Here is a 12,011-nt window from a genome sequence, read left to right as displayed (position 1 = left end):
TCTTGATATATTACAGATAGAGTATTTTGACAGCTTGGGTGAAAATAATATCTTTAGATATGCCTCACTATTTCACCCTGAGTAGATACAAAATTCTACAAAGCTTATTAATTCCAAAACTAACAGGTGCACTGGAGACACGCATTGTTTGTTCCCGCATCCACTTCGTCTTAACACAAAATACGAAGAAAAAAAAGAAAAATAATTTTTCAATAAAATTAAGCTCTTTATTGAAATTACCGCAAAATAATTTTCGTAATTAATTGTTATTGTTCAAACGAATATATATATATATATATATATATATATATATATATATATATATATATATATATATATATATATATATATATATATATATATATATAACACCAAACATGGTTGCCTTTTCTGTTAAAACTTATCTTTCAAGAATTTGAATCGTACATATATAGGGGCCTTTGTCCCTGATATAGTGGTTGTTATGTTAACCTAGAAATATACTTATTACATTTTTGACTATTCTGAACAAACAAGCTGCATCAAAATTTATCTGATATCATGGGGTTGCGGGATGTCGCTTATTGGAAGAGAGGATACCCTCCAGTCACTGCCTGCCTTTAGAAGGGCATTGGAGCTTCCAATTTCTGTCAAAGTTCCTATGGACCTCTCCCATTCACACAAAAAGGGGTTGGGAAAAAGTGCTTTTGGTCAATTTCTGGCCCATTGACGGGCCTCTTTTTTGATGGAACCAATAATTCTCTTTTATTTAAATTGGTATCCCCTTGACCAACGAACTCTGGGACTGAAGTTTCAAGCTAAGGAAACATTTGTCTGGCCTTTTCAAGCCCCCATTTTTGTATGAATGACCATGCCCCGAAATAATTTATTTTATGCATTAATTTCCTTAGTGTCCAAGATTTGATGCCTGAAGATTCCAAACTGAATAAGAAAAAAAGTTTTTTTGCCTGTTTCAGGGCCACTTTCACTCTCACTCACATTGTAATAAGTGCTATCCTTTTAACCATCAGACCGATCCTCTTAAGTTCTAAGCCAGTGGAAGCCCAAGATAAAACCTTTCCTCCCCCATCCCCCTTTTCCCCTATAAAACTTATCTATAAACAATAAGTACAAAAAAAGAGAATAAATGGTTCATTTTATCAAGGTTGTCAAGTTTATTTAACCTGTAATTCTTTCACCTTTAATTGAGCTTGTTTGAGCTTCTTTTGATCTTAGTATTTCCAAGAAGCTTTTAAAAGTGCAAGGGTAATAATTCTTTTTAGTGGTAGTTCCAGATATGACACTTCAAATTACAGACCATTCTTTTTCATGCCAGTTACTAAGCATGATTTTTGAAAAGCCCATATTATCAAGAATTGAAAGCCTTCTTGATGCTAAATAGTTTCTTCACGAATCTAAGGTCGGATTCTGCGTTGGCCATTCAACTGACCATGCACGCGGTTCGTTCCTTAGTTCGATTCATTCAACCATAGATGCTGATTTGGTCCCAGCTGTTTTTTTTTTACATAAGGAATGCATTCGACTCCTTAACACATGATTTTCTTCTAGGAAAACGCGACCATGGAATACGTGGAACAAATCACTTTTTGCTCCATTCATATCTTTTGAAAAGAAAGATTTTTTATGGGTAAGACACATCTAAATGAATTCACAGTTGAATAAGGTGTCCCACAAGGGGCTATACTAAGCCCAAAACCTTTTTTATTTATATTACTGATTTTTTTTTATGCAGTAAAAATTTTTATTCGAAAGTTCTGTTGCCTGCTGTGTAATAACATTCATGCTGGTCAACCCAGGTCCCTGTCAAATTCCGAAGACGGCCTAGTTACTGTCACTGATAACAGTCCGTTTTTTGCAGTAGTGTTTCATCAAGCTTCTCCGGGGGAAAATATTTTCCTTAATTTGAGAGAGTTCTTTCATGGTTTAATGTGAATTATTTGTTCGTAACGTTTCCAAGTTTTTTTTCTAAAATTTATATAGCTTTACTCTGTGTGGCACTATATGTGGTACCCATTCTAGATCTGAAAGTGGCTAAGTCCGATTCCTTGAAATTCTTCCTTATGAGACTTTTTCGTGCAATTCCGAAATTAACGCATGAAAATTTAAGATTGCCAAAGATCTGGACATCCTACATATGCTGAAGCACACATTCCCAAGATACATCTTGTGGCTTCTTTTCCTCACCCTTATTCAATCATATGTTTCTTAGTGTCCTACTATATGGATGTCTCCATTCTAGTCAAATTTGTGGATTATAGCGTCTCTTCACAAGAAGGCCAGACTAGCTTTAAAGGCTGCAAACCCATCTGGCATTAAGCTTTCTTTTAACTCCCGTTCAGCATATGCCCTTACATGTGTTTTTTTTTACTTTTGTACGGCTGCATGGCAAACTTCCAATTGTTTCCAAGCCTCTTATTTTTGCATCCGACAGCTCGTCATGTTACTTACATTGTTCTCACGACGCAAGAGTCCCTGCCATGCCTCGCGTTCAGTTTAATTCTAACTCTCTTACGGCATCTTCTGGAGATTGGAGCACAATTCAAGTTTTGTCACGAGCTTTCATTATTTTGGCACTTTCAAAAATATTGTGTTTGATTTTTTATAGGTTAATTTTAATCTGCAAGTTGTAACATGTGTATTCTTTTTATTTATTATTGTCATTCTTTTGCCAGGTCTGAGGAGTCGCATATCGTTTTGTTATATTTAATAGAACCTTCTCTCTCACTCTCTCCTTCTGTCTCTTTTTTTCTCTTTTTGCGTGAGTAAATGTTTTAAATAGTATGTCTTTAAATATTTAATAGTTTAATCTTCAAAAGTTTTGTTTTATGATCCCCCTCCTTTACGCGCATTGTTCATTTGTAGGGATTTGAAATAGTGTGTATTGAATGATTTTTGCTATTTTCGGTTGGAATATACCTTATATGTCTTATCTGTCTTATATGCTGTAAACTGTTCTATTGGGACCGGAGAAGATAGCTCCCCAATAAAAGATTTAAAGTTGTTTTCCTTCCCCCCCCCTCCTCCTACGAAACTGTCGAAAAAATATTGACTTATTAAAACTACAAATTTGGAAATACTCACTTACGAAGAGAAAAGATCTCCTCCCCCTCGAATTGAATCTACTTTTACTCCAAAAATGTAACTTCGGGATCCATAAGCTATATTTGTAATCTATTTTCTCGTGTGAGGGAACGAAAGCTTTGAAGAATAATATAGGAAACAGCGCTCAATATTTGTTTTGAACGTACAAACATTTAAAACACATGCTCATTCCCAATTTTTCATGGGGGGTTGCACTCTTTGTTTTCCTCGTGTTGGGGAACAGAGGAGAGCAAAAAATTGTTCAACCAAATCACTCAGTAAATGATTTGATTTGGTGCACTTATTAAGACTCCATCGCAGTGCAATGACAGTCTTGTGTGGATTTCCACAAAAGGTTGTCTATCATTAAAAGGCCACAAATTAAAAATAAGAGAAATGTTATATTTTTATATTCATTCCCGTGTTATATTTTGCTTATTTCAGACATACTTTTTACGAGGGTGCCTGTTTCAACTGCACCCTTCAAACCCACAGTTCTACCAGCCTTTTTACGTCTTTATTTGAACTTGACTAGGATATAACATATACCCAAATGTTTGCTTAAAATATACAAAATATTCAATACACACATTTATTCTGGTATTGTCACGGGTATTTGATCCCGTTGATGAAACCCATCACGATGTAATACTAGATTTACACGAATCCCCACGGAAGGTTTCCAGGAGACAACAAGAGATGTAGGAAATTACTCCGAGAAGACAACAAATTAAAATTGTAAATGAAGAACTGTTATATTTTTATAAAATTTTCCTTTTTTTAACTTGCTTCAATACATGTCGTAACAAAAAGTTTACAATAGCACTTTGACAAATGACCAATTAAAAAAGAGAATCAATTAAAGCTGATTCAGGAGTGCTAACTATTATTTCAATTAATCTTAATGATAGGTTATTATGCCAAAAATAGATTCATGGGAATTTCAGAAGGGAGTTGGAAACTCCTAAAAAAATGGCGTCACATCCAGGGTTGCTATATTTAGAAATAAAGTATTTTTCTAGCACTATTTTATTATGTTTAGCCCTGTCCATGAACAAAACTTACTATTTTAGTACTATTACAATCAATTTTTTGACTATATCAACAAAATCGCTGTGCAGCACAAAAGTTTGGGCAATTGTAGCACTTTAGGAACTGACCGTGGCGGCAACTCTGGTTGCATTGTAATAAGAAGTATTCCATCAGCCTTACCATTGTCGAAAGTCCTTAACCAAAGATTTACAATCCAGCCTCTCACATGTCCTACCAAGTCCTCTTGGTAGGTGAAAACTAAAAAAAAAAAACACTTTTAAAAAAACCGCCTCGTGAAAAACAGTGTCAATTATTTGTTTTCATGAAAATGTAAATTTTTCATGTGCAAACTCTCGAACATGGCGATGACAATATAATTTTTGGACATTTTAGCTATCTGACAAAACTATTTTTATCTTGTGAAAAATTTTAGGTAAGACAGGAAGTAAAACTTATATTTAAAGTCTATAAACTAATTAAAACTTATAATCTATAAACTAAAGTCTATAAACTATATTTAAAACTTATATTTATATTTTGCAAAAGCGTCATATTAAGGTCTTTGATTTCATATTCTAAATTCCACAAGGAGCTTAAATAAACTGATTCGTGACTTTTTACAATATGTTTAGAATCATAAAGCCAGTGATTTTCTAAAAATTAGCTTGAGCTTAAAAAAAAAATTATAGTTGTAGATTAATAGTTATCAATATAATGGTTGGCGAAAGAGTATTAACAGGCTTTGACATAGTCCTTAATTTTCTGCAGACTACTGATAGAATTTTGTGATCCAATGGGAATTTCCTGTTTCCTTTTTATTTGATCGAATTTTTTTAATTAATTTTTTATTAATTAAAAAATTTATTTAATTAATTTTAAATTAAATTTTTACAAGAGTCCCTGCTTCCACTTCACCCTTCACGGGCACTATCCACCGGCCTTGTTACGTCTATTTTTGAATCTGACTAGAATATGACAAATAATTTTCTAGGATATGAAAAAAATGCTTAATGTTTGTTTAAAATATAAACATTAAATTCATATGCATATTTCATTGTTTTTAATCGGATTTGGCCCTTGTGTATTAAAACCTTATCACGATTTAGTGATATATAAGCATGGATTCTCACTGAAGGTAAGAGAACATATTAAAATGATAAAAGGCGAAGAATAGTGTTATCTGTATTCATTTCCGGTTGTTTTTTAACATATTTCAGAAATACTGCTTTAAGAGGGAGCCGGTGCTTACCCCCCCTACGCAAAATTTCCCCTGAAAATGTTCCCGTGGAGAATATAACCCTGTAAGATACCCCCCACCTCTTGCAGAAAAAAACCCTCTCCCCTGGAAAACTTCAAAAACGTATCAAAGATGTGAAATTGATATTTAATCCCATTTGATTTCCGGGAATATTTCTGGTCTAGGCTTTTTTATGAAAGTAAAGGGTATTATTTAACCCCCAAAAGAGGAGAATTTATTCTACGTTGGAGTGGGACTGCCCCTTTCTCATCCCCATCTCCGCCTCATGGTCGTAGAAACTTCAGAGGATGCTCATTTGATCAGAAATTGAAAGTTTGGTCCTTTTCATAAGTCAAAAGCTATCGGAGACCAACCAGCTGCGGGGGGGGAGGGTATTTTCTGGGGGTAAAGGTCTAGCCCAGGTTTAAGGGTGCCTGTTTCTGCTGTATCTTTCGCATACACTATCCATCAGCCTAGTTATACCTCTGTTCGGTTCTAACTATAAAAATTAAATATATAAAAAACAAGTTTTTTTTAACTGTAAGTAAGGAGTGACATTAAAACTTAAAACAAGCAGAAATTATTCCGTATATCAAAGGGGTTGTCCCCTCCTTAACGCCCCGCTCTTTACGCTAAAGTTTGAATCTCTCTCAAGACTCCACTTTTTTAAACAATATAAAAAACTTTAGCGGAAAGAGCGGGGCGTTTAGGAGGGGATAACCCCTTTCATATACGGAATAATTTCTGTTCGTTTTAAATTGTAATGTCGCTCCTTACATGCAGTTAGAAAACTATTTTTTTTTTTATATTTAATTTCTGAACGTTTTGAATTAATGTGTGTTTTGATTTTGGCTCACGGCATACGAATAATTAAAGCGAAATTTGCATGTTATTTTTTTTTGCTAAATGGCTTGGTTATAGTTTTTATCGGACAATTTTGATAAGAAAGGGCGTGGGGGAGGAGGCCTAGCTGCCCTCCAATTTTTGGTTACTTAAGAAGGCAACTAAAACTTTTTTTACGAACATTTTTATTAGTTATAGATATACGTAATTTAAGAATTAACTTATGAAACGAACTTCTATATTTGTATCTTTTTAATAAGTATATGAGGGGGTTTGCCCCCTCGTCAATACCTCGCTCTTTACATTAAAGCTTAAATTTTGTCCCAATTCTTTAAGAATGACCCCTGAATCACAAAGGCCGTAGAATAAATAGCTGAAATTACTAAAAGTACTTTAGCGTAAAGAGCGAGGTATTGTGGAGGAGATGAACCCCCATATAAACGTAATAGTTTCTGCTCGTTTTATGTTTTAATCCTGTTCCTTACTTCCAGCCAAAAAATTCATTTATTTTCTCATTGTTTTTTTTTTTTTTTAATAATGCTAGAAAATCCTAGGGCCCCTTCATGGAAATTCTCCACCCTCATGATAAATTCCTCCATGAAAAGATCCTCCCAAGTAACCCCTCCCTCCCCCTCAAAACGAAAAAGTCCCCCTGAAAACGTATGTACGCTTCCCAATAACCATTACTATATGTAAACAATGGTCAAAGTTTCCAACTTCCAGCCCCTCCCCCAGAGACTGTGGGGGGATTAAGTCGTCCCGAAAGACATAATTATTAGTTTTTTCGACTATGCTGAACAAAATGGCTGTCTCAAAATTTTGATCTGGTGACTCTGGACAAAATAAGCATGGGAGGGGGCCAAGGTGCCCTCCAATTTTTTGGTCTTTTAAAAAGGTCAACAGAACTATTAATTTCCGTTAGAATGATCCCTCTTGCGACATTCTAGGACCACTGGGTCGATGCGATGACCCCTAAGAACAAAAATAATTAAACACGCATCTTCTGGCAAAAAAATACCGAATTTTCACATTTTGTAGATGAGAGCTTGAAACTTCTATAGTAGAGTTCTCTGATACGCTGAATCTAATGGTGTGATTTTTGTTTAGATTATATTACTTTAAGAGGTTGGATTCCTCTGTTTTCAAAAATAAGGCAAATATTCTCAGGCTCGTAGCTTTCGATGGGTAAAACTAAAATTGATGAAACTTATATATTTAAAATCAGCATAAAAATGCAATTCTTTTGATGTAACCATTGGTATCAAAATTTTAGTTTTTAGAGTTATGGTACTATTGAGTCGGATCGATCCTTACTACAATTCGTTACCACGAACTGTTTGATACAGCGTATAGTTCGCAACTTCTTTCTTTTATCTGTTCCAAATCTTGTGATAACTTTTCAACTATTTTTGGTTCTTTTACTTTTCCTTGCTGCCTTTTTTTACTGTCCCATTGTCCTACAGACTTTCAGCTGAACTGTCTCCAACCAAATAAACAGAAGGCAAATGTTAGTTCAATCGAAGGAAACCAGAGTCGACATAATAATTCCTTTTCTCTTAAATAATGTATTTGGACTCCCTCCGTGTATAATTAAAGTTTCCGCGTCAAGGGACCAAAACTTTCCTTCCGAAGCGGATTGGTCAATCTATTCCAATAGAATAAGGGGCTCCTCCCATTTTCTAGTTAGATTCAACATTCTACTGATTTTTCTAAGGGCTTGCGCCTCTCTAAACTAGATTACTGAGGCGTTCCTAACAGAAGATACACTTATCTTTTCGATGTTTATTGAATTAAGTTTGATCACTTTTCGTTTGTTCCAGCTGAAGTCTGGACTCTAGATAATATTACTAAATAATTGTCATAATTTGATCGAGGTCTTGATTGAATTTAGTTCTTCGTTCTCAAAAAACCAAGCCAAGAGTTTTGCGACGAAGTGAAATAATCTAATTACCAACAACTTGATCTGAGACAATCGAATTAGTGAAGAGTTTAGAAGGAGTGACCTTATTCCACCTGCGTTTTTAGTTCTTGTGATTTAATTAGGGGAAGAAAAATGGATTATTCCACTTACATGGCTCATCATAGTGGTGTCTCAAGTGGAGCAACGACATCATCGGCATCATTAACTACTAATGCGGCTGGATTTGAGAGTAGCTGCTCAATATCTGGGCTGGATGTGCAAATGCCATGTTCTTATACAGATTTAGCTTCATGTGGACAGGTATGAATTGTGCACAAAGTGCCGTTATCTTTTAAATAATATGAATCAGATGTTATGGTAGCCAGGGGGGGGGGTCCAAGACCGCTGAGATTGGTGTTCCTACCGAGCTGATAGGATTGAGCTGACCTCCACGCATGGTATTTCTCAAATCCAAAAATTGTTACAGTTGTTAATTTTCTGCCTTTATTTTTGACATTATAAATTTTGTTATATTAATTTTTAAAACTTACTACACAAAGTCCACCATAACCTCATTCAGACTGTTGATCAGGCCCCTATAAAGATTCAGACCTATGGACAATATTCCATCACAACTAGTATCGTCAGAAATGAAGAGGGGAAATAGGGGGATGGGGTAAATGTGTCGTGTGAACTCTTCAACAAAAGCCCTGCTATTAAAGCTGAGATGAATTTATTTTTTAGAAGAGGTGAGAAGTCTAATCTCACTCCAGAATACTAAGAGCAAAACAAAATATTTCTTTTGCAGTTGCTTTTTTTTAACAAAAAATCATTAATCCCTGAACCGTACAGGCTAAAGACCCATGGCAATTCCTATAGTAACACCCCCAGAAAAGAAACTTCCTTTGTGCGGCAAAAAAACATTCGTATTAAAAAAAGGAAATGCATACTTTAAGCTGGATATGGACAAGCGATAAACTTAGATAGTTTATTATGTTTCATATATTAGGTTTCGACTACTCATCATTACCTTCATAGATAACTATCCTAAGGAATTTCGAAGTACCAGTCCCTCCAGCGCTCAACACGCCTCTAATCTCTTACCCTGTTTGCTCTGGAGGTTCCCTGCATCAGTTGAATTTTCGGTCTGAGGAATCAACAGATGGCTTTGGTAGGATAAGACACTTGAACAAACTGTTTGTTGTACGTATATAAATTTACCGACTTAATTAAGTCCTATGCTAAGGAATTAATAATAGAATTATTAATAACTTCGATAAAGCATTATGAAAAACACCACTTTGGTGTTAAGGGATTGTTTGCCATCTAAGTTACAAGTGCTTCAAACTGAATCAAACAGTTCGTGGTAACGAACTGTAGTAAGGAGCGACCCGGCTCAATAGTAACCAAAACTCTAAAAAACGGAATTTTGATATCAATAGCTACATCAAAAGAATCGCGTTTTAATGCTGATTTTAAATTTGTAAGTTCAATCATGTTTAGTCTTACCCATCAAAAGTTACGAGCCTGAGAAAATTTGCCTTATTTTAGAAAACAGGGGGAAACAACCCCTAAAAGTCATAGAATCTTAACGAAAGTCACACCATCAGATTCAGCGTATTAGAGAACCCTATTATAGAAGTTTCAAACTCCTATCTACGAAAGTGTGGAATTTGTATTTTTTGCCAGAAGGCAGATCACGGATGCGTGTTTATTTGTTTGTTTCTTTGTTTTTTTGTTTTTTTTCCCGGGGGTGATCGTATCGACCCAGTGGTCCTAGAATCTTGCAAGAGGGCTCATTCTAATGGAAATGAAGAGTTCTAGTGCCATTTTTAAGTAACCAAAAAAATTGGAGGGCGCCTAGGCCCCTTCCCACGGTAATTATTTTTTCAAAGTCACCAAATCAAAATTCTGAGATAGCCATTTTATTCAGCGTAGTCCAAAAACCTTATAACTATGTCTTTGGGGACGACTTACTCCCCACAGTCTCCGTGGGAGGGGCCACAAGTTACAAACTTTGACCAGTGCTTACATATAGTAATGGTTATTTGGAAGCGTACAGACGTTTTCAGGGGGTTTTTAGGTTGTGGGGGGGGGGGTTGATAAGAGGAAGACATGTTAGGAGAACTTCCCTTGGAGGAATTTGTCATGGGGGAAGACAATTTTCATGAAGGGAGCGCAGGATTTTCTAGCACTATTAAAAAAAAAACAATGAAAAAATAAATATGAAAAAGTTTTTTCAACTGAAAGTAAGGAGAAACATTAAAACTTAAAACGAACAGAAATTATTACGCATATGATGGGCTCAATCTCGCTCTTTATGCTAAATCATTTTTAGTAATTTCAACTATTTATTCTACGGCTTTTGTGATTCAGAGGTCATTCTTAAGAAATTGGGAAAAATTTAAGCTTTAGTGTAAAGAGCGAGGCACTGACGAGGGGGTGATCCCCTTCATATACGTAATAAGAACATGAGAATACAGAAGTTCGTTACGTAAGCTAATTTGTAAGTTATGTATATCCTATAAAAACATTCGTACAAAATTAAAAGTTCTAGTTGCCTTTTTAAATAACCAAAAAATCGGAGGGCAACTAGGCCTCCTCCTCCGCTCCTTTTTTCTCCACTGTCCTTACGGAAAGTAAGGAGCGACATTAAAACTTAAAACGAACAAGAATTACTTCGTATATGAAAGGGGCTGCTTCCTCATTAACGCCCCGCTCTTTACTCTAAAGTTTTTTACTGTTTTAAAAAAGTAGAGTTAAGAGAAAGAGTCAAACTTTGGCGTAAAGAGCGGGGCGTTAAGGAGGGAACAACCCCTTTCATATACGAAGTAATTTCTGTTCGTTTTAAGTTTTAATGTCGCTCCTTACTTTCCGTTAAAAAAACTTGTTTTTTTAATTTAATTTTAATAAAGAATGAATATCCGTGAATATCTGTTACGGTGAAAGATGGAAATCTGGAGAATTTTGAAATCCACCGGTGAAAGTCCGAAATAAGGATATTTAACGAATATTCCGTACAACTATGAGTTTGTTGACATTCACCATGAATGTCACATGACATTCATGGACAACTATGGACAACTATGAGTTTGTTGACATTCACCATGGCGAATATTGAGCGTTTCTGAGATTTATGTTTCTAAGATTCTAACCCATTTCTGAGATTTACAACCGAACCTAACCTGGCACCATCAAACCTTGCACGAGACTGACAAAGCTGACTGGTCATCAGACACATCATCGTTTGTTGTATGCCCAAAATGTTTATTAAATATCCTTATTTCGAACTTTCACCTGTGTATGTCGATATTCACCAAATTTCGTGGTAACATATCTAAGCTACTTTTATCTAATCTTAGCTCGGGAACTGCTCAAGCAAGGATAATCAGAATGGGATGAAAAGCATTTTTCATAATTCCTCAAGAATGGAAGAGTCTGCTGACGTCTGTTGATTAATCAGTAAAATTGTCTTTTCAAATCTTTTGAAAAATAGTCGCTAAATAAAATGCTTGCAATTCCTAATTAACTACATTTGCTCCAATCATAAACGATTTCAGTAAAAATTATAATACTTTAACATAAGGGTAGGGGCTTAGGAGGGCCCAGCCCCCTCGTTTACGAAATGATATATGTTCATTTAAACAATTTTTAAAGCTTACCGTAAGGATTGGGAGTTGGAGAGCTCCAAACCAAATCAATGCAGATTCTGAACGATTTAGTCTTCGATGTCGTTGTTTACTATCCTTTGAAAGAACTTTTTTTTTCATTTCAATTCGTTCGGATATTGTATCTAGTGCAATGTAAATATAACGGGAGTTTCCAACCCAAGTGTCCTGGTCCTCACGATAAAGTGTAATTTTAGCAAAAAGAATGTTTCGAAAATGAACATCCCCCACGGCAAAATATGCCCCCTTA

General features: G+C 35.3%; 1 protein-coding gene across 1 annotated transcript in view; it reads left to right on the top strand.

Moving 5' to 3' along the window:
- Positions 1-7,999: 7,999 nt before the first annotated feature.
- The window catches only part of LOC136038708 (paired mesoderm homeobox protein 2A-like), a 65,101-nt gene continuing 61,089 nt past the window's right edge, over positions 8,000-12,011 (top strand). The window contains exon 1 of the mRNA XM_065722030.1: positions 8,000-8,414. Coding sequence (XP_065578102.1) covers positions 8,247-8,414 — 168 coding nt within the window. The 5' untranslated portion in view covers positions 8,000-8,246. The remainder of the gene's footprint in view (positions 8,415-12,011) is intronic.

Source organism: Artemia franciscana, chromosome 18 (genome assembly GCF_032884065.1).
Source record: "Artemia franciscana chromosome 18, ASM3288406v1, whole genome shotgun sequence".
Lineage (NCBI taxonomy): Eukaryota > Metazoa > Arthropoda > Branchiopoda > Anostraca > Artemiidae > Artemia > Artemia franciscana.
Note: the sequence above shows the minus strand (reverse complement) of the source record. Positions and strands in the feature narration are given on the sequence as shown.